At 43.6% G+C, this 24,061-nt stretch overlaps 1 protein-coding gene and 1 long non-coding RNA gene across 3 annotated transcripts in view; one reads left to right on the top strand and one right to left on the bottom strand.

Annotated features, from left to right (window-relative positions):
* LOC126989519 (uncharacterized) overlaps positions 1-12,595 on the top strand; it is a 31,329-nt gene extending 18,734 nt beyond the window's left edge. Inside the window, exons 1-3 of one of the 2 annotated variants that reach the window (XR_007743406.1) lie at positions 9,092-9,199; positions 12,063-12,181; positions 12,475-12,595. This is a non-coding gene — a long non-coding RNA (uncharacterized LOC126989519). Of the gene's footprint in view, positions 1-9,091; positions 9,200-12,062; positions 12,182-12,474 lie in introns of those variants that run through there. The other variant, XR_007743405.1, reaches the window with a different exon arrangement.
* A 289-nt stretch (positions 12,596-12,884) lies between these two features.
* LOC126989516 (apurinic-apyrimidinic endonuclease-like) lies at positions 12,885-23,956 on the bottom strand. Its single transcript, XM_050848093.1, is given in 10 exon segments — positions 12,885-13,432; positions 13,814-13,918; positions 14,539-14,559; positions 14,562-14,646; positions 15,644-15,762; positions 15,947-16,100; positions 16,690-16,826; positions 18,624-18,763; positions 19,068-19,568; positions 21,004-23,956. Coding segments are annotated over 8 exon segments (840 nt in total). The 5' UTR covers positions 18,649-18,763; positions 19,068-19,568; positions 21,004-23,956; the 3' UTR covers positions 12,885-13,238.
* Positions 23,957-24,061: the final 105 nt, after the last annotated feature.

The following is a 24,061-nucleotide window of genomic DNA, read 5'->3' as shown; positions in this document are numbered from 1 at the left end:
CTTAGAGATAGATGAGACGGCAGTGTTGCCGTCAGGACTGAGGAGTGGAGGGAAAGATGAAGAAGTGAAGTTGGAGGAGATGTTTTTGGCTAGATGCTAGAAGTCACGGGAAGAGTTAGAGAAAGCAAGGTTTTGACATTTTCTATTAATGAAAGAATTTTTGGTTAGTCGGATAATAGATTTGGCACGATTTCGGGCAGAAATGTAAAGTTCATAATTAGCATTAGTTTGAAGGCTCTGGTACCTTTTGTGAGCTACCTCTCTATCATTGACAGCACGAGAACAAGCGTTATTAATCCAAGGCTTTTTGCGTGAGGAGTAGAGAATGTACGTTGAATGTATGCCTCCATTCCAGAGACAATCACCTCTGTGATGCGCTGAGCACACACTGAGGGGTCTCGCTCCTGGAAGCAGTAATCATTCCACTGGAAATCGGAAAAGTACATCCTCAGGTCGTCCCACCGAGCTGAAGCAAAATGCCAGAAGCATCGCCTCTTCGGTGGGTCCAGAGGGTGTACAGGAGCGATAGGACAGGATGCAGAAATAAGATTGTGATCGGAGGAGCCCAACGGAGAGAACAGTTTGACAGAAGAAGCAGAAGGGTTTGAGGTAAGGAAGAGGTCTAGAATGTTGGGCCGATCTCCAAGACGGTCGGGAATACGTGGTATGTATTTTTTTATCTCCTTTTCCTATTCTTTTCTTTTTCTTCTTTCTTTTCTTTCGTTTTCTTATCTTTTTCATCTCATTTTCTCATATTCACAACTTTTTTTCCTCCTTCTCCCTCGTTTTCCTGGTTTTAAATACCTTCCTTCATTTTAAAACCACGTCCTATTTTTCCTCGTAATTCCTCATTTTCTCCACTCTCCCTCTCTTCCTTCTCCTCTTCCTCCATCATTGTCATCATCATCATCATCCTCCTCCTCCTCCTCCTCCTCCTCCAACTTCCTTGTTCTCAATCTCCTCCTTCTTCTCTTTGGTCATGTCACTACAAACGTAAAATTAATCTGGGACTTTCCCCACATTCTCTCTCTCTCTCTCTCTCTCTCTCTCTCTCTCTCTCTCTCTCTCTCTCTCTCTCTCTCTCTCTCTCTCTCTCTCTCTCTCTCTCTCTCTCTCTCTCTCTCTCTCTCTCTCTCTCTTTTTCTTTTCTTTCTTTATCTTTACATCTTACATATTGCAAATGAGTACATCTCTCTCTCTCAGTCAGCGCCTTGCCCTCACCCCGAGAGGTCAAACCGCACGCGCTCCCACTTCCGTGACCTCTCGCTTGCGAATCCACCCTCGTGTGCTGTACTGAACTGTACTGTAGATCTTGCTGTGCTGTGTGCCGTGTGCTATTTCGCGTCGTGCTGCGTACTGCTTATTGTCAACCGAGTTAGCTGCCCGCAGAGGTGTGCTGTTTGCTGTGCGACCACGTGCTTCATTGGACAGGATTAAGTGTTGCCCTTATTTTTACTACCTCTCTCCGCCTGTATCTACCCTCTCGCAGTAGCGCCCTGTAAAACATATATACACCTATACACAAAACACAGTGTTACACTCTTTCCGCCACATTCTTTATATATTTCCAGATTCCACTCCGACGCCACTTCCTACGCAGGTGTTCAGACCTACCTGACCTGACTTGACCAGATTATTCCCCAGAGACCAGTCAACCTCCTCCTCCCTCTCGCTTTTCGCTCCCGATCTTCTCTCGCCTCCCCACTCCATTGCCCCTCCCCCTCTCTCTCTCTCATTACTACCCCCCTCTTGCCCCTCTCTGTCTCGCCTTCATCACTCCCGATCTCGTTCCCACCCTCTCTCTCCCCCTTCCTTCGCCCTCTTCCTCCCTCCATCCCTATCTCCCTCCTACGCCTTCCCATCTCTCTCTCTCTCTCTCTCTCTCTCTCTCTCTCTCTCTCTCTCTCTCTCTCTCTCTCTCTCTCTCTCTCTCTCTCTCTCTCTCTCTCTTCTCGCCTCCCCTCTCCATTGCCCCCCCCCCTCTCTCTCTCATTACTACCCCCCACTTGCCCCTCTCTGTCTCTCCATCCTCCTCCCTATCTCGTTCCCACCCTCTCTCTCCCCTTTCCTTCGCCCTCTTCCTCCCTCCATCCCTATCTCCTCCTACGCCTTCCCATATCTCTCTCTCTCTCTCTCTCTCTCTCTCTCTCTCTCTCTCTCTCTCTCTCTCTCTCTCTCTCTCTCTCTCTCTCTCTCTCTCTCTCTCTCTCTCACTTATTCTCGCTTATTCACGCACGCGTCCCTCTGCCCTACGAAAAAGAAAAAGCAAAGCAAATATATAGATACCTCCTCCTTACCAAGATGGCGCTAAAGAAATGTTCGACTTGCACAGGAAACTTCTCTGGTCATTTCTTCTCAGGACGATCGACCGTCTGCAAGATCTGCCTGTTGACTCAGCAGATGGAAACGAGACTCCTTCAACAGGACGAAAGGCTAACGGCTGGCGAGAAGAAGATCACCGAACTAACAAGTACTGTTGATACCTTGCAGGAGTTTATCCAGGCCAACATCGTCGCCCCTCCTGCAATTGACGCCTCATCACCCTCCTCACCTGCACTCGATGCCCAGCCACCTTCCGAAGAAGGCACGTCACAGGGAACCGGTAGAGCTGACGCTGAATGCTTCACCCCCGTGAGAGGAGGAGCCAGACCCGCCCCTAGAGCCATTTATCCTACTCATTGCTACAACAGATTTGCCATACTGGAGGAGGAGGACGAGGAACAGAGCACCTTCTTGGTCGGTGACTCTATGATTCGCCATCAGGTGGTTGAATTCTGTGGCAGAGTCCCCCGTCGTAGGCGTAACTACTGTTATCCTGGAGCTGGTGTTGACGACATCACAGCTGCCCTGGACGAGGTCTCCGCTGAGGCCTCTAATGACTCACTCTTTGTTCTCCACACAGGTACAAACGACGTCACCACGACCCGGTCTGAGGAACTGCTGGACAAGTACCGTAGGCTCATCCAGCAGTATAAGACTAAATCCCCTAATATTTTGATTTCAGGAATTCTACCACGGACATGGGATGAGGGCGACTTCTACAGTAAGGCCTTCAGCCTCAACAACCGCCTGCAGACTCTCTGCGGAGAGCTTGACGTCGAATTCTTTAACGCCTGGAACGATTTCTACGGCCAGAGTAGACTTTTCCAAAGGGACGGCATACACCTGCCCCCCAGCGGGGCAGCCATATTTGGAAGGCACCACAACAACGCCGTACGTAACGCCCGAACAACAAAACACGACTCTCAGCCACGTCCTTCCATCCCGCCCGTGTAAATAGACACCTCACACCGCAACAGACTCGTAACATTGAACCCTCCAGTAACTCTATTACCAAGCTTCAAGATAACCTAAGAGTCCTTAGTTTCAATGCGCGTAGCCTAAGAAACAAATTTGATGAACTGCGATGTCTTGCTCTGACAGAAAACTTTGACGTAATTGCTTTAACCGAAACATTTATCGACACCACTAATATTGATTTAAGTTCCGAATATAACATAGATGGCTACAGATTCTTCAACAATGATCGTGTAAACCGTAGAGGGGGTGGTGTCGCCCTTTTGTCAAAAGCTACTTGCAACCTACTGACAAAACACCAAGAAACAGTAACGTTGAACATTTGTGCGTGCGAGTAAACATTGCAAAAGTCAATTTAAATATATCTGTCACTTACAGGCCTCCGGGGCAATCACTTGATGGCGATCTTGAAATGTACAGCGTCTTAAGGCAGTCACTTAATAACAGCGACTCACTGATACTAGGAGACTTTAACCTCCCCATATCGACTGGGCGACACTGTCGGGTACAGAAGGTGAGTCCCATAGAATGATCGAATTTCTAGAGGAAAATTATCTAAGCCAAATGGTTTCTGAACCAACTCGACAAAATAACATACTTGACCTTGTTATAGCGACCCAAGATAACCTAGTCAGTAATGTCACGGTAGGAGAACACCTCGGTTCCTGCGATCATAAACTAGTGCGCGTTGACATTAGAGCTCAAACATCGGTGACTGAAAATAAAGTTAAGGTGCCCAATTTCAAAAGAGCCAACTTCGTAGAAATCCGACGAAAACTAATAGATATGCAACTATCAGATGACGGCAATGCAGAGGACGCCTGGCTAAACTTTAAAAATCACTTACTCACTCAGCAGGACACATTTGTCCCCTTGTGCGAGAAGCGAATTAACACTAATAAAGTCCACCTTGGTTTAATAGCGAAATTAAACACTCAGTCAAGGAGAGAAAATTGTCTTACAGGTTAAAGAAAGACCAAAGCACGCCTGAAAACATTAGACTTTACAATGATGCAAGGCGACGAGTAAAAAGATTAGTGCATCAGGCAAAGCGTAGATATGAAGAAAATATTGCAGCCAACTGTAAAATAATCCGAAATCCTTCTTCAGTTACATAAACAACAGAAAGGCGATCAGAAGTGGAATTGGACCTTTAATAAACAGCGACGGTGCACTAGTGACTGACAGCCAACACGTTGCAAACCTATTAAATAATTACTTTTCCTCGGTGTTTAATAATAACAGTCCTCCCACCACCACCACCAACACCAGTACTAATGTAATTACCTATCATGCATTGTCTAACTTTGAAATAAAACCCTATGAAGTCCTTAAAGCCATCAAATCACTTAAAAAAAATAAAATTACTTGACATGATAAAGTATATCCAACTCTGCTGAAAGAAACAAAGAGCGAAATACTCTCCTCACTCACAACCGTAATCAATATGACCTATCGACAAGGCATCGTCCCTTCAGATTGGAAAAAGCCTCACGAGACACAGATTATCAAGAATGGAGACAAAAAGTACCAGGTAATTACAGGCCCATTAGTCTAACTTCGGTTGTAGGTAAGCTACTTGAGGGCATAATTAGAGACAAAATTGTGAGTTACCTTGAAAGCCACTCATTAATTGGGGACTCACAACATGGCTTCCGAAACAAAAGATCCTGCCTATCAAATCTATTAACCTTTTATAACGACCTCTTCACTGTTTATGACGTAACCAAATCACTGGACGTAGTCTATCTTGATTTCCAGAAAGCGTTTGATAAAGTCCCGCATCATAAATTACTTTACAAATTAAAACAAATAGGTATTGACGGTCAGGTAAACCAATGGATCGCGAATTGGTTGAGCAACAGACAACAAAGAGTAGTGATTGACGGATTTAACTCAGAGTGGGCGCCTGTCACTAGTGGCGTCCCTCAGGGCTCGGTTCTTGGCCCAGTGCTCTTCATTATTTACATCAACGACGTGGATGTAGGACTCAATAACCGCATTAGTAAATTTGCAGACGACACAAAGATTGGTAACTCGGTTCTCACTGACGAAGACAGGCAAAGCCTCCAAGAGGATTTGCACAAAATTTCAGCTTGGTCGGATAGATGGGAGATGCCCTTTAACGTAGACAAGTGCCAGGTCCTTCAAGTTGGAACGAGGAATAAAAAGTTTGATTACGAAATGCGCGGCGTTAAACTCAAAAGCGTTCAATGCGTCAAGGACTTGGGGGTCAAAATCGCGTCAAACCTCAAATTCTCACAGCAATGCATCGATGCAGCAAATAAAGCGAACAGAATGTTGGGCTTCATTAAAAGAAACTTTTATTTAAGAATAAAGATGTAATACTGCTCTACAACAGTTTAGTCAGACCCCACTTGGAATATGCGGTACAGTTTTGGTCTCCTCACCATGCAAAGGATATTGCTAAATTAGAAGGTGTTCAGCGTCGGGCAACGAAAATTATCCCTTCCTTGCGCAACAAATCCTACGAAGAAAGGCTTTCTACCCTTAACATGTTCTCTTGAGAAACGTCGCCTCCGAGGAAAACTGATCGAATGTTTTAAAATACTTAATGGTTTCACGAATGTAGACAGATCAACATTGTTTATGATCGATGACACTTTGCGCACGAGGAACAATGGCGTAAAACTCAGATGTAGACAAGTAAATTCAGACTGCACCAAATTTTTCTTCACCAACGTTGTAGTGCGAGAATGGAATAAGCTCCCATCATCAGTGGTCCAGTGTAACACGATTGACTCCTTCAAAAATAAGCTCGACCGTCACTTCCTTCAACTTAATATCAACTAGAGTAGAAATGCAACGTTTTGGAGTCTTCTGATTAATGTAAAATCACTTAGGTTTAAGGACAGACCACCAAGTCTGGACCATGGGGTCTGTGTGGTCTGATTTTCTATGTAAATCTATGTAAATCTCTCTCTCTCTCTCTCTCTCTCTCTCTCTCTCTCTCTCTCTCTTCTCTCTCTCTCTCTCTCTCTCTCTCTCTCTCTCTCTCTCTCTCTCACACACACACACACACACACACACACACACACGTTTTATTTCCTATTACACAATGACCCAACCGCCTCATCAGTCTCATCCTGCTCATTACGAGGAATTCTACAAAGAGTCGCCTCGTTTTTAATCTAAACTCTGGCAATCGTTATATGTGCATCCGCCTCCCATAAAAGGACATCAATCTCTCCTCTCTCCAGCTCAACAATCCTTCAATATCTCAGGAATCCTACAACCAAGGACATTTTCGTTTGGTTTCAAGGTTACTGTAAGACTCCTTTACCCATGCCTGCCCTTGGAAATTCCTAAAAAATCCTCAAAAGTATAAAAAAAACAGAAAATGAGTCCTCTGTTCTGATCTCCAAATTCTAATGGTAACATCCTTATCCTAATCCTTCAATATCTTCGTAATCCTACATCTAAGGGCATTTACGTTTGGCGTCAAGATTCCTGAAGGACTACCTATTCCTTCTTTTGAAAATCCTTAAAAAATCATCAAACCAGTAAAAAACAATTGAAAAAACACAAGTCCAATTCTGATCACACAATTCTAATGGTGACATCCTTAGCCTAACGTTTCAATATCCTATAGTAATACAAATCCTAGACCATTCCAGTTTCGTACTTGTTGTGGTTACGTTTCCCTCCTTAGTTTCCCTCTCAATACCCACTATGAGAGCTGTTGGCGGCGTGTTCAGGGGGAATTTGTCAGAGGGAAAATGTCTGAAGCTAAGGATGTCACCACTAGAATTTTGAGATCCTAATTGAAACTTTTTTTTTTTGTTGGTTTGAGGATTTTTGTAGGAACTTTCAAGAGTAGGAGTGAGTAGAGGAGTCCTTCAATAATCTTGCCACCAAACGGGAATGTCCTTGGATGTAGGATTCCCGAGATACTGAAGGATTACGAGAAGGATGTCACCACTAGAATTTTGAGATCCGAATTGAAACTTTTTTTTTTTTGTTGGTTTGAGGATTTTTGTAGGAACTTTCAAGAATAGGAATGAGTAGAGGAGTCCTTCAATAATCTTGCCACCAAACGGGAATGTCCTTAGACGTAGGATTCCCGAGATACCGAAGGATTACGATAAGGATGTCACCGTGGATATGCGGTCACGTTTTCTATGTCTGTTTGTTTCTCTCCTCCGGGCTTGATGTATGACTTGATGTACGACTGGCTTGCATTCTGTCATTATAATTATGTATGTGTGAGAATATGTATGTCCACTTAGTTCACTGTATGTCTTAGTTTATTATCGTTCCTCTCTCTCTCTCTCTCTCTCTCTCTCTCTCTCTCTCTCTCTCTCTCTCTCTCTCTCTCTCTCTCTCTCTCTCTCTCTCTCTCTCTCTCTCTCTCTCTCTCTCTCTCTCTCTGTCTCTCTCTCTCTCTCTCTCTCTCTATCTCTCTCTCTCTCTCTCTCTCTCTCTCTCTCTCTCTCTCTCTCTCTCTCTCTCTCTCTCTCTCTCTCTCTCTCTCTCTCTCTCTCTCTCTCTCTCTCTCTCTCTCTCTCTCTCTCTCTCTCCGGCAATACGAATGAAAGGAGTAACAAAGCACAAAAACAAGAACAGAAAAAAAAACACGAAAATAAGAAGGAAAAAAGAACGGAAAGGAACGATAAAACGATAAACATATCAAGGAAAAGATATGAAAGGTTGCCTGGATGAGTACCCGTGAGTCAAGCTGTGTACGGTGACGCAAGGCGGGCGGGAAGGAGACTGAAGGAAAACAGGACGAAAACAAGAGAGATATTAAAACGAACTAATACCAAAAAAAGAAGGAAGGAAGGAAGGAAGGAGGAGGGGATAAGATGAGAAGACAAGACGTGGGAAAAACATTAAAGCAAGACGTACGGAAGGGAAGAAGAAACGGAGAAGAGGTGAAAGACGGAGGATGGGATGAGGCGTTGGAAGGAGGGGAGAGAAACGTTAAGCCAAGACGTATGTATAAATGAGGGAGAGAGGGAGAGTAAAGAAGGAGAGGGAAGAATCAAAGTGGAGTGACAGGAAAGGGGCGAGCCATGAATGAATTAAATGTGCTTTTTTTTAACAACAAAGGAGACAGCTCAAGGGCACACAAAAAAGGAAACAATAATATAAAAAAAAGCCCGCTACTCGCTGCTCCTAAAAAAAGAATCAAAAGAGGTGGCCGAAAGAGAGGTCAATTTCGGGAGGAGAGGTGTCCTGATGCCTGAGATGGGTGTGTTCATCTCCTTTCATCTTCTCCGTTTTCTCCTCCTCCTTTATCTCCCCATCCTCCCTCCTCCTTCATCTCCTCTTGATAGACAGAATACATAGATAGATAGAGGCAGACAGGTAGACAGAAAAATATATATAGGTAAATAAATAGATATATAAACAGCTCAACCCTTCCGTCATTACTATATAACATTGAACATACGGAATGAAACACAACAGAAGCTTCCTCCATTCTCCAACCCTTCCCACATCACTAAAACGTTGAAATCAAGCAAATGAACATAAGAACACACAACACAGGCTTTCTCCTCTCAGCCATTCCTTTCTCATTACGCTATAACGCTGAACAGAAGCTAGAGAACGTAATATGAAAAACAACAGCAACAAGCCTTCATTTAACCGTCAACTCTTCCCCAATTACGAGGCGACGCGAGACAGACACCAAAGACCGCACTAAAAACATGACTCAAGCCTTCATTTCACCCTCAACTCTTCCCACTTAACGACACAACGTTGTACAGGAGCATATAACGTAAGAACACACAATACAAACTCTCCTCTAACCCAACCTTCCCTCATTACGAAACGCACAAACAGGTTACGGGGCGGACACACACTTGCCGGGCGGACTGACGCAACGGCCTGTCGGGAGGAGGCGGGGCCAGTGTTAAAGGGAAGACTTGGACAGGTATGAGCGGCCTTGCTACTAAGAAATTATGTTCCTCTGTCTGTCTGTCTGTTTTTGTCTGTCTCTGTCTGCTTTTCTGTCTGTCTGTCTGTCTGTCTGTCTGTGTGTCTCTTCCTGCCTTTGCTTCTCTGTTTTTTGTCTGTCTGTCTGTCCGTCTGTTTGTCTGTTTTTGTCTGTCTCTGTATGCTTTTCTGTCTGTCTGTCTGTTTGTCGGTCTTCCTGCCTTTGCTTGTCTGTTTTTTGTCTGTCTGTCTGTCTGTCAGTCTCTCTCTCTCTCTACCCCTACCCCCACCCAGTTCTCAAACCGGGAATTCCCCTCACAGCATCTCTTACTCAATGTTCTTATAATCACACAACGCTCTCCACCTCAACACTCTTCTTATTCGAGGCAAGAACACGACGGTTATTAAGGCAACAGATCCAATAATGATAGTAATAGCAAAACCATGACGAAGAGAACACACACACACACACACACACACACAAGGAAAAAGTTGGATAATTATAGATACGGAGACCGGACCACACGAGGGTAAGCCCAGGCCCTGTAAAATTACAACTAGGTAAATACACACACACACACACACACACACACACACACACACACACACACACACACACACACACGCACGCCATAAAGTAGAAAAACGGAGAAAATAAACACAGATATACGCAAGCCACGGGGAGAGAAATAGACAACACATATACACGCGCGCCACGGATAGAGCGAAGAGAATACTGCGTGCAATTAAGTATATACACAACACCTCCATATTAGGACAGGATCGCTTACCCACAGACGAGACGAACGCATCCTCTCTACATCTTCCATCATTACACTATTATACATTACACTATACATTACACTATTGGTAGAACAAATAAGTGAAATAGATAGTAAAAAATATACCACGGAGAAGATGGACACAATAGTAGGGCGACCATTAGCCACGCTTTAGAGCTGCCCGATTACCGGCTGAGTCAGAGGAATTTTTTTTGTTTTCTCCGCACGAGGACAAATGGTGCGTGCGCGGCCAATGACCAGGAGGCCCTCTTTTTTTTTCTTTTTCTTGGCGCAGGTAATTTTTATAGTGGCGCCATTTATCCTTGGCTCATGCTGCCCCCCGGAACTCATTCTTGATTCACTTGAACGGTTTCTTCTCGAGTCCGGGTTGATGGGTAGTCTTATTAGGCCACTCGGCGGTGACTGAAAAATCCCAGGTGGTAGCGTGAGGATTCCACTCGACGTTGTCCATGGCGTGTTGAATGCGGGCCCAGCACGCTAACCACTCAGCCACCGCCTACCCTTGATGGCTCCCCCGTGCCATTAAGGTCGGAAACTAAACACAGGGGAGTATGACAAAAAAGATTATCCCACAAGCCTTAGTTTTGTGATGGGTTCATTCTCCCTCCCCCTCACACACCGCGTTTAGGCACACGCAGTTGGAGGAGGTTCCCGCTGCACTTCGTCGCGATAAGAAGCACTCTTAACAGCCATACCAGTGGGCAGCACTGTGGCTCGAGGTGAATGATTTTTTTTTTTTTCCGGTGCTGCGCTGCGGGACGCCGATCCACTGATCACAGACTCGATCCCCGTTCCGTTTTTATTTTTCTTATGATGACGGCAAGTGTGTGTGTGTGTGTGTGTGTGTGTGTGTGTGTGTGTGTGTGTGTGTTTTAAGGAGAAATGCGCGTGCATGCACACTCGCACATCGCACTTGACCTCACCGCCATCTGGAAGAATCCGCCCCTTCACCACCCCCGGCACCACCCCACCCAGCCCCTCCCATCACCCCTACCTTTCCCAGAGACAAGTCTGACCCCCGTTTTCCATCCCCCTCTTCTTTTTATACTTGTTCTCGTTAGTGAAATTTATTTAAATGTATTTATAAAATACAAGTTTTCAGCCTGACGGCTGCCGTATACTTGAATAAACCGTATATTATTATTATTATTATGATCAATGATGGAATTGCCGGGATACGTGTGTGTGCGCGAGTGATTTACCCACGGCCTGATCACGAGCTGGACTCGTCATCGCCAGCAAGTACCCCACCGATTAGAGCACGGCTCATTAGTGGTACTGCCGGGACCTTCACGCATCACACACACCACCTCCCTTGCTCAAGGGGGAACAGTAACCGCTCCTTGTTAGTGGAAAAATCCCAGCCTGAGCGGGGCTCGAACCTCTGCCTTCCAGCGCAGAGCTTTACCACTAAGTTGCCGGTGTGTGTCCTCTGCCTTCCAGCACAGAGCTTTACCACTAAGCTACCGGTGTGTATGTGTTAAAGTGGCAGCTACTATGACAACAGCCTTGAGACCTCTCCAACACACACACACACACACACACACACACACACGCACGCACGCAGGGGCCCTACAAGCCAGTGAATACTGATTTTAAAAAAAGGTCTCATTTCCCCTGTGTTAATTTTTGTGAAAACAATTTCTACATCAAATAGCAATAAAATCAACTACAAAGACAAACTAAATCAGTCATCAAACATGCTCTAACAATCATAGCTTTCTCTCTTAAAAAAAAAAAAAAAAAAAAATCAATATAAATTACTACTTCCTGTACAGTGACAGTGCTGAAGCCATCTTTAAGACATTCATCTTGCATAACCAGTACTCAGCCTATTAGGGCTGCCACACCATACTAAACATCAGAGCCTTCACAATTCTTTATCTGGCTTTGTGTTTTCTGAATGCAGTTAGGTCTAAACACATAACACCACATTCTTGCTTCTTTCATTGGTAAAATATAATAATGTATCATTGTTCATACTTAATATATTTGAGAAGCTTGACCAACTTGTAATTTCCTATTAATCAGTCTGGCCTCCTGTCTGATGCCTTGCAGATTGCAAATGACGGGATACTTCGGGTGCCCTCCCAGGAGTGCGGTTAGATCCTGTGCAACGCGTCTGCAGTCTTCGACAACCTCACCAACGACATACACTACTGGGACTACTATGTGGAGTGAGTACAAGGCAGCCAAGGCCACCATCTTCTCACCACATGTAACCTCCAACAGAGAAGCACCATATATCATAAGCTATTGGTCAACACAATATGGCAATCATTTTTCTTGCTGAAACAAGCTGGTGATGGCTGCACAAAAGACCATGAGCGTAAAAAGCGTAGGAAGTGTACTACACTTCTCATTTCCTTCCTCCTGCAGGTGGGAGATGCCCAAAGAAGCTAAGGCAGATGAAGCAATATTCCAGATGGGCAGAGACTACCAGCTCCCTCATTCCTACCTTGTGTTCCAGCACTTCAGGTCCAACTTGACGGGGATGTACAAGTGCCGCCTCCTCTTCCGACAAGCTCAAGTTGGCTCACACATCGTCCATCTTTCTCTGGATGAATCCACCCACTCCTCCCGCATCTGCCCCCACTAGCCCAAACCTTCACCTCCTTCGGGGAGGGAAGAAACAATGGGCTGGAAAAATGGTGAATGTCACTGCCAACTCAAAGCATTCTACTGTGATGAACCGATCCTTTTTGTGTTGTGAGTGAAGATTTATTTATTTAGTAAAAATAAAGTACAAAAAGATGACAAAACATGAATTCTTCAATTTTTATTTTAGCTTTGGCATGAGTTACCTGATACATCTCCAGGTATCTTTTAAAATTACTAATCACTGCCAGTGAGTGTCCCTCACTTTAAGCTTGGCCACATATATGGCACTTATGCCACTGTAACTGGTTTGACAAATTTCAAGGCCCACACTTTATATCCTATCTATTTCTGTCTTTAAATTACACAGATTTCTCCAATATGAAACACAGAATTCCATACATCTCACTTATCTAACATGAACTACACACATCCATGTGAGTATTGCAGCACTACTAAGATTCCTTCATCCAACCAATTTTATTGTCAACAGAAACAGTTAATTGATTTCACTGCCAATAACCTGCCTCACAGCAACACAAACTACTGTCCTACTGCTACCTACAAGTCAGCCTTACTTGCCTCAGGTCATGCCTTTCCTCCATCAGCTTCAGGAGACAATGTTGATGCAAACGACTATTTCTCAATTAAAATCAATGACGTCAGCGCCTTGACCTCGTTGGCATAACCTGCATTGCTGGTCCAGGGGGTCTCCAGGATGAGGGGCAGGTCGTTGAAGTGGTCGCAGTTCATCACCCGGAAGAAGCCCTCCACACCAATGGTTCCCTTGCCAATGTTCTCATGGTGGTCCAGGTGGTCGCCAACTTGGCCTGGCAAAGTTGTAATGGAGGGAGAGCTAGACATCAGGGAGAAATTGAAGAGGCTTGCTTGTTAGTCAAGCACTATTAAGTGTGTGGGCCAAGTGTTTTGATAAACTGTTATGTCACAATGATGGACAGTCCTACCAGTGTGGGCCCCAAGGCAATTTAATCATGACCTCATTCACCATGCTCAAGTTACAATTAATGTCTCTTATGAGTGTGAGGATGCTGAGCAATTTACCAGTACAGCTCCTTAGCATGCATGGCCCTTAGATCAGCCCAGGTTGCAATATGCTGAATTTTGGGGATAACAAATCAAGTGGGGTCGGTATTAGTTCACTAGTTCACTGAAATACTTGGAGAACAAGAAATGAAAGCAGACATGCACACCTTTGGAGTCATTTATATCAAGTCCTCGAAGAAACTGCCATCCAATGATCTTCTCAAAATCTTCCAGCAACTCTTCAAACCCTTCCTCCAGGGAGAGATCATACCCTGCAGGCATACAACACTTTGAAGGAAACAAGTAACGCAACACATATTTCAGACTTAATATATACAGTACATAAAAAATATTCACAGCACAAATTATTTCACAGAATTACAGACAACTAATTATGAGAATTCTGCCATTATATTTCATCAATGACGGTTTTCAACAAGCAAGGTGGAAAATAAAAAACTTTGGCAAGTGCTCTGAGGAAAACCAACCCGACCAGGAGATGCCTGCTCCCCAACATTACCCTCCAGCAACACATGATGAACATCAGACAACTTTTAATATGCAACAAAACACAGAAACATGTATTGATCCCTGTCTCATTGAAAATACTGCAACCTTCCATATAATTAATGTTTGATCATTTAGTCAGGTCAGGACCTATTCAAGCACTGTTTAAAAATCATAACTTGCTTTCACTACACAAGCCCCATTCTAGTGTCCAGCTGATCGTCATGTGATGGTCTACACTGGCTGGTTTTCCGTAATCAAACTTACTTGGACCCCATTCCTTGCTGCCTCCAATGCCCAATGTAATAAAAGTATTCTGGGAAACATCATAATCTCTGACTGTCTGATTTCAAGCCAGGCCCTGCTCTCCTCCACCCCAACCCACCTGCAGCGTGTGAGTGGCAGTGTCCAGACAGACACCCACGCGAGACTTGTCCTTCACGTGCTCAATGATCAGCCTCAGCTCATGAAGGTCGCCCCCAATGGTGAAGCCCTGGCGGTGACAAAGACAAACATGACATTACAAGGCTAATCCTATCTATCTATATATCTGAAACCGTGTTCCCTCAAGGGGGTGGCCAAGGCAGAGGCATTTCTAACTTTCTTTTTTCTGGCACACCCTCTCAGTACACTTAATCCCTCACCTGCCAACTCTCTCCCTAATACTCATTAATCTTATTGATCCATTTCATTCCTCTACACCCTCTCCCTTGATTCTGGCTTCATATATTCTCTTCACAAAGTCATCTTCATTCATTCTCATGTCTAAACACATCGGAACTTCAGGCTTCATGCATTCAACCACTCCACAATCACCTCCCTTTGTTGTCACACCCATACCAAGCTTCTCATCCATTCTTTTACAACTTTCTCTACAGCCATACCAAGCTTCTCATCCATTCTTTCATTACTTTCTCCCTCTCATATATAGCTCCTTTAAATTGCATGTATCTGTGAGTACCGTGCTACATTACATAACCGTATCTCTAATGCATATGACAGAGTGGAGAGGATAGTACTGTTTATTCTGTCCTTCACTACCCCCATGTACACACCTCTTCCTTTCATAAATCTACAATGCACTATTATCTGTCTGGCCTTAACCACTTATACAGAACTGTCCTTAAGTACTTAAACTCCATCACTTCCTACATCCTCTCTTCCCCCAACTAGATCTTACACTCTCTCACTCACTGTTTTCTCAGCCTTAAATCTGTGTGGCTTTGCTAACTCAATATTCTGCTCTCGCACTCTCTTAAGTACCATAACCTTACTCTTGCCAACATTCACCTTTCTCCTCTTACACTTCCTTATCAAATTCATACATAATTCTCTGCAGCATCCTCTCATTTCCTGCCAACAACACTTCATCAGCTGAAAAGCCATGCAACCAAAGATGGCTCTTACATAAACACAAAAGAAAAATATATAACTAAGTACAAAATAAAATGAATAAAAAGACAAGAGCACTGCAATAAAACATCACTCACTTGGCAGCTCATGTCCTCCAGCACACAAATCACACCCTTGGTCTGACTGTGGGCCAGGTTGATGCTCTCGGCAATCACCTTGCAACACTCCTCGCGGCTGATCTTGCCTGTGGTGGAACCTGGACTGGACGGAAGAAAAGTTTGTTGAGCAGTACGTCCATCACACTCACAAAAAAAAAGAACTATAGAATCTGTCACAACCGGATATAAAAAAAAAGCAAAGTAAAAAGGATGTGAAAAAGGAGGTGTGTTGTGGATGCAAGTGGGTGGGTTTGAACTTTTAATTTTGAGGTGGAGTGATACCTGGGTGGAAGTTGTAGTGCGGGATGCCAAGACGCTGGCAACGCTGCAGCTCGTCCACCAGCATGGCACGACTCTTCTCCAGCGTCTCGGGTACGGGGGAGCCCAGGTTCATCAGGTAGGACCCATGAGGCAGGATCAAGTGTGGAGGAAAGTCCTGTGGGAATCAGCAAAGTTATCTAAGAGGTACATGTATGGCTACAGTGGCTACAGGCAGATTTAAAGAACGGAGGAAGAATTACTTGGAAGAGCAGGAGTAGAGACAGGATACAGTACTGGAGTAAGGCGAGGTCTGTCTTTGAGTTCAGTTGTTATGGCATCTGAGAAAGTAGTTGGTGTGTGGAAGAGGAAAGAAAGGGAATACATAGTGGACAAATCAGATAAAAGAGGCAGTTGAAGACAAAAAGAAGACCTAAAAGAGTACAAAGAAATGTGCTAGAGGAAGTAAAAGATGAGGAAGAGAGATGAGTTATGGACAGTATATGAGGGCAGGACTGAGGGATGTGTCGGGGGAGAGCACCAGTGAAATGGATAAATGAGTGGATGAGTATTGGAGAGTTGGTAGGCAAGGGACTGAATGTGCTGAGAGTGCCACAACAGGGAAAAATTGAGACACTTCTGCCAAAACGAACTCCTTGAAGGAAGTTCCCGGGCAGGAGCAGGGAGTTGTGGATATAGATAGATGGATGAGGGAAAGGGAGATGCTGAAGAAGTTTGAAGGATGCAGGAGGCACAATGCACCTCACCTTTATAATCTCCTTCCACTTCTCAACAGTCTCCTCGTCCAGGGGCTTAGCGTTCCACTGCCGTTGGTTGCGAAGGAAAATGGCAAAAGACTTTGAACTGCACTCCTCAGCATTTTCACAAGCATTCCATATTCCACCTGATAACTGATAGGGTTAAGTGTTAGAAATCATATCATATATATATAAAACTTTTCTTGTAGCAAAGTTCCCAACACAAAACTCCCAAGATTAACGAAAAGGCAGAAGTGTGAACCCACCAGCAGCTGAGACGCGGGAGCCCATGTACAGTCGCGATATGAAGTGATGTCGCTGCGTAATGCTTATTTTCGATCACACAAGTATCGTTATATATTTTCAAGAGTACCATTATTTTCCTGTATCTTCATCATAACTTAACTAAATATATTTTACAAGCTAGAAAAAAAATAGAAAAGAAATATCCAATGATGTCTTACGAAGACTTGTCGAAATATTTTGACACAAAGTGTTTTCGTTCACCAAGGAAAGAGTCAAATGAAGTCCAAATATCGACATATTACTCAAACAGAAAGTAAAATTATCTTTTCATGATCATTGTTGACAACAATAAATCTAACATATGCACAATATATAGGACATGCATAATTAGTCGATATCCTGAACTAGGATGGCGTAATTTATTTAATTTATACTCTCGTTTGATGATGACGTCATCGCCCGCGCACCATACCTATTATTCAGCCCTGACTCACTCTTTGCCTTTCGTGGTCAACATAACGATAACAGAAGCTTTCCGTGGACTTCTAATGCATGATAGTGATCAAAGGAAGATGCCCGCAGCCTATAACTATCAAGGGATAGTCGGAGATGGAAAAATAAGAATAAATAGCTTCAGAATAGTCGTGTTTTGTAACTCACTCTTTGCCGCCGATCGCAAACATCATTGCCTTTCTTGGTCAATATAACGATGACAAAAGCTTCATGTAGACTACTAATGCTTTGAGGTGATAAGTGGAACATGTCCACAGCATATAAGTGCCATAGAATAATCGAGGAAGGTGGGGAAATAAGAAAATATGGCTTTGAAATGGAGGTGGTGGTCGGGCGGGTAGGCTAATCGCAGCGCTGCCAAACATTAGGCTGTGGTCGAGTGTTCGCAGAGGCGTCCGGAATTTTGATAGTTCAGATATGGCAGCCCTACCTATGAAGGCATTCTTCATTCATCATCGTTACTGAGCAATGTTACTATATATTTCAGTGCCCATGCTTATGATAAGAAGCCACAATAGTGAATAAAAGGTGTTTAATGTGAAACCTTATCATTTGATCGTTTCTTAATCAGTAAACGCAAAGTAATGCCAGTAACTGTCCATTAAGCCGTGTCATACTGTGCATGTGTAATAATAACTGCAGAAGACAGTTCATGGAATGACCCAGAATAAATAAATAAATAAATATATATATATATATATATATATATATATATATATATATATATATATATATATATATATATATATATATATATATATATATATATATATATATATATATATATATATATATATATATATATATATATATATATATATATATATATATATATATATATATATATATATATATATATAATATATAATATATATAAGAGAGAGAGAGAGAGAGAGAGAGAGAGAGAGAGAGAGAGAGAGAGAGAGAGCCTAAATCTGAACAACGTATAACAACTGTTTTGCAAAGATAAGCACACGACGTGAGCTAAATATTTCAAGGTTGTTTTCAGTACTGGAGACAACACATGACATTCGCAGTCGCATTTTTTTAAAATAAATGAATGTATAATTGTAATTCAGGCACTACTACGTTATTTTACCGTGTTTTACATCACAACGTATTATAGATTATCATTAAAACAGAGCATTATAACATAAATAATAAATACACATCACTTCCGTTACCTTCAAATGCTCCCGTACGAAACATTTTGAGAGCGGCGACATCACTTCATATCGCGACTGTACTTGCGTCCAGTGGAGGGCACAGGAGGCGGCCCGTCCCCAAGGCTCTCATACTTGATGGGGCAAGGAACAGGTGTATCCTGGGACCATAAGTTCACATGTTAGTAAAGAGGATATTTGAAATGGAGAAAAAATAATCATACAGAAACAAATCTTCACTTTCAAACTGTAGATATCTATAATAATGATGCAAAGACAATGGCAAAAATGGAAAGGGAAATTCTTTGAGTGATTTTGAATCCTAACACTACTCAACCTTTGTCCTCAGTGCAACCTTATATTTACCTCCTGAATCTTAAGAACTGCATTAGAAACTTTTAATACTGATACCCACCTATGTCCTGATACTAATCTTAACTGCTGAAGACAGAAATCAGTGCCTACCTCTCCTTTCTTATTTTTCTTCCTGGGACTCGCAACTTTTTTCTTCACTTGCTTGACTTCTATTTCTTCATCTTCACTTGGTTCTGTAGAGCTCCCCTTCATTGACTTTTTTCCTCTTGCTGCCCTCTGGCTACCCTTAGGTTTGGCAGGTGCCCTCTTTGTCCTCTTCCTCTTGCACTTCATCACTGTCAGTCATCTCTTCTTTCACCTTTCCTCTTTTGGTTGGCTTCTTCCCTTTGCCCTTAGTTTTCACACTAATTTCTTCATCTTCTTGGTCATCACTTTGGCTGGATGGTGTTTTTTCTGGTTCTTGTTCTATGATTTCTTCTTTCACCTTTCCTCTTTTGGTTGGCTTCTTCCCTTTGCCCTTAGTTTTCACACTAATTTCTTCATCTTCTTGGTCGTCACTTTGACTGGATGGTGTTTTTTCTGGTTCTTGTTCTGTAATCTCTGCTTTGATTTCATCCTTTGACTTGCCCTCCTTACTTGCACTGGTTCTTCCTGCAGTAAATAAAAGGTAGGGGTTGTAAAACAATGTATTATTTCAGGAAAAAAATTACCAATACTAACCTGAATTGATTTTCAAGTGTAGATAACTAGGAAGCAGAGTTAAAACTCAACAGAAATGTACCTAATAAAGACAAAAAACAAATTCTATTGGCTGTTAAAAAACACCTAAATTTCCTGACATTACTTGAGAATCACCTCAGGAAGACTTAAATTTTCTGGCATGATGTCAATAGGCCTATGCCCTTTACTTTCCATCAAAAGCATCATTATTAGTCCACTGCAAAACAAAGACCTTTCCCAAAGTTCTCCACTTCTGTCTAACTCATGCTAGTGAATTCCACACTGCTTTGGCAAATGCTCATGCTTCCTCTCTCCACCTGGTTCTTTGTTGTCACACACGTCACACCAACCATCCCTGTGTCCCGTGCTGAAGGTGGGCTGACCATGAAGGTAGAAAGGGTGGAGGTGGCATGGCGCGCTAATCCAAGGGAGCGAGGTGAAGCCGCTGAACCGTCATTTCACTTCGCATCAATATGGTGGATACCTGGGTGAGAGCTCATGCCCACCACCTTAGCTACTACCTTAAAACCACATCTTATCCATTATGACAGTTTTTGATGACCATACACTCATTGATGCAGTAGATCTATTTCAAGATTACTAACGCTTTTAAACATAGGTGGAAACAGAAACCAACTTTGAGAGTTTGCAAGGTTATTACACCACCAATTCCTGTTTTTTTAATTACATGTTTATCTGCCACTAACTTCTTCATAATACTTTAGAGAGCATTTAGAGCAGTGTTTCTTTTGGTAAAGTTTTCCCGCATAGGAATACCTCACCTGTATAAAGATCTCACAAACAGCTTTGATTATCATTACTAATGGTCTTAAAAGAAGGCAAGAGATACTGTTTCATATACACATGGAAGATACTAGAAAAATTAGTACCCTGCCCATCCCCACATGGAGAGGAGGCCATCAAGAGTCAGATACACCCCAGGTCTGGCAGAACATGTTGCAGAAAAACTCTCTCCGGTGACACAACGGCTGAAAAGTGTTGAGGCCGAACATTTCATCAACTTTGGTCCCAGGCTTTTCAAATGCCTGCCAAGAGAAATCGGGGACATGACAAAATGCACTATAGATGCATTCAAAAGGAGGCTCAATACCTTCCTAAAAACATACCGGACGAGCCTCCTATTCCACCCAACCCATGCCCACGGGGTGCAGCATCAAACTGTATAATTGACCAACTACAGTAAAAAAATACAAATAAAATGTGGAGGCGGTGGACTTTCAAGTTGGCCGTGAGAACTTCCGACAAGTAAGACAAGTAAGTAAAATAGCTCGTCCACACCGCGCCGCTCTCCGCCACGCCTCCGCCTTACTCTCACCCCCAGGTACGGACAACAGGCGTGTGTCACCTCTCTTCCTGGACCTTGCCGGCGCCATGGTGGGTGTGCTGCGTCCCCGCTAGTGCCTCGTCAGCCCGTGTCCCTCCTGTGGTCAGCGCGGCCTCCTGCACACAGTATCCGGGTCGTCCACAGCCTCGCAGTGCCCGCCACCGCCGCCGCCGCACCGCTGTAGCACCATTGCCAGATTATCGTACTCAGAGCCATGTATTTAGCTGTTTCTGGCCCATAACTGTTGCCAAGAAGCACCAATAATTAACCATTTAAACGACAGACATATATGAATGCAGTTATTTGGGTGATGAAAGCAGTGTTTGGGTCGGAAATCGGCAAACATAAGAGGCAGAGTACGACAATCTGGCAACGTTGCGCGGCTGTAGTAAGAATCAGCTCGCAGCCGTAAAATAACTCGCAGGGAGAGGTTCAACGAGATTACTTATTCTATATTTCACTCACCGCTATCGTTTACTTGTCCTTTTCCGGCTCCAATACACGGCACAAACATCAGAGAAATACTTTTAATCAAGAGAAGGCTTAATAACAAGCGCATAGGGCAGATTTTATAAGGAATTATCCCACGTTGATGGTTACTCAGTTCCTGCCTATTTGGTCCATTGATTTGGTGAGTTGTTATCACATCTGGAATATCAACCATTATGAAGAGCACAGGTGGACAAAGGAGAACAGAATAAGAGAATTAATAAATTTTCCTGTATCAGAGCGACTTATTTCCGCGGGGAGGTATTTCTCGCAACACCGCCACGGTAAACATGGCGCCGTTGACGAGGCGGATTTATATTAAATAATTAAATCCTTTTATTGACCTTATTTCATACTTTGTTTGTTTATTCAATACCACCTCCTAGGAAACACAAGGCAACTCACAGCGGACTTTTGCCGAAGATGAGATTGTCGAAGGTCAATGCCTTGGTCATCCCTGACTGCTCCTCCTCCTTCCCCCTAAGCTGCCATTGCCGCGGGATGTATTCAGTCTAACAAAGGCAGTTACACAAAATGAATCCCATATATGTAGTACCACCATTCAACGAAAAACTTAATTTTATTGATAACTTGTGGGATAGAAATAGTTGTAGTGGGGGGGGGGGGGTATTTCGTTGGGGATATAGCCCAAGAGAGGAAGGCGGTGCATACCGAGCAACCACCCAGACTGTAGAGAGATGCTCAGTCCTTCACGTGGAGGCCCAACAATGGGGCCTGGCTGGGGTGATGGAGAGCCCAACCTTTCCACTCCCAAAGGCAGCGGTTAGGACTCGAACCTATACGCTCCAGCATCTCGCCGGCACGTGAGGCGGAGACGCTAACCACTGGGCCACGGAAACCCCCAATGAAATGCCAGAATTTTCTCTTTACTACGCTCCAACACAACCGTAGCGTGTAACGAAACACAAGAGAAATTAATGCAGACAAGGTAATAAGATTTGCCGGCGCCGGGGATCGAACTGCGACCAGCGAGACGGGAGAGCCACTCCTTTACCAGTCAGCCAAAGAGATACCCCCCTGGCTGCCTGGGTTAAGGAAGGCTCGCCCATCAGGCAAGTCGCTGCACTACACAAAGAAATAGTTCACCAAGTTTACCGATATACAAAAGGGTGCTACTTTAGCATGCGGCCTACCACAGTATTAGTAGTCTACTATCCCAGTATCTGCAGTTTAGCTACATAATGACCTGTAATAATGTTTCCCGAGCCTTCATATAATGTGTATGTATTGTTACCTGGGTGCTCCTGAGCTGAGTAATGACCTGACCACAGTCACTGTAGTCTAAGCTATGCAACAACCTGACCTGTCTCTGGAGACCTCATCTGATGTTGTACTATTGTTACCTGAGTGAGTTGAGTATTGACCTGACCACAGTCACCATGGTCTAAGGCTATGTAATGACTCGACCTGTCTCCGGAGACCTCAGCTTATGTCGTCTTGTCACCTGAAGCTGATAACATCAGTATAATTCATTCTGCTCCCTGCAATGTTGTGAAAAGATTTCTACAGACATGTCATTTTGACAGTGGGTCAGCAGTTGCATTTCTATGAGAAAATAATCTGGACACACCACAAGAAGCAGACCTTGTCAGTGATGTCATGGTGCCACACAAGAAAAACTAAAGCGTGGCAGGTGGGGAATTCTGGCCTGCACTTCGCTGTTCTCAAAATCATTATTCAGCAATAATTAACTTGTTTTTCCATCATCCTGCAGTATAAGGTTCCTGTAGTTGAAGTAGATTGCACGCTGAACTGTAAATATGGTGGTTGGCCGCACATTAAAGTGTAAATGGCCGAGTAGACCAGACGCTGTAGCAGCACCCTGTAAAGTACTGTCAGTTCTATTTAGATTAATATTTATACCTTCACAATGCTACTCTATAATTTAGCTCAGATTGCATAGAGTTAATCTTAATTCTAGCTTATTCCTACAACATGTAGCCTAATGCTCCTGAATTCCACTTTCCCAAACATCCAAACGATATATGCGGATCACCAAGCACATGAGAAACTGATCCAGATTCAGAAAAGGGAAAAAACATTTCTGACGCCGGGGATTAAACCAGCCAGAGGGGAGCCGCTCCTCTACCACTCGGCTAATGAGGTGCCTGCCCCCCGCCTGCTAGCCAAGTAAACTTTTTGGGGCCTTTTGCTTTGGGAGGGTTACTACATTAAACATGGATTCTATTCTGCTTCTTTTCAAAAGAGGTCCTTAATCACACGACTCTCTGGGCTACTGCCTTGCTCCTGGAATTTTAATACACTTCCCAGCCTAGGAAAGCAAAGAAAAGGGCACTACATATTCAGTGTAGCAATATGTGGAATGAAAAAAGTACTACTTTGTAAAGTGGCTTATCACCAGTTATAGTAGGTATCCCATAAACCCCAGAAATATAATCGTGAGAGAATAAACAATAAGAAGAGTGGTATATGAAGGGATGGTGTGCATGAGTGTAGCCAATGGAGACGTCTGCTAGGCCTTCCAAGAGAGCTCCAAGGTGCATTCCTTAGACTAGATGGAGAGGCAGGTAGTTATTAGGTTTCAGTCACTGTCAGTCACTGGGAGTAT

Source organism: Eriocheir sinensis, unplaced genomic scaffold (assembly GCF_024679095.1).
Source record: "Eriocheir sinensis breed Jianghai 21 unplaced genomic scaffold, ASM2467909v1 Scaffold12, whole genome shotgun sequence".
Taxonomy (NCBI): domain Eukaryota; kingdom Metazoa; phylum Arthropoda; class Malacostraca; order Decapoda; family Varunidae; genus Eriocheir; species Eriocheir sinensis.
Note: the sequence above shows the minus strand (reverse complement) of the source record. Positions and strands in the feature narration are given on the sequence as shown.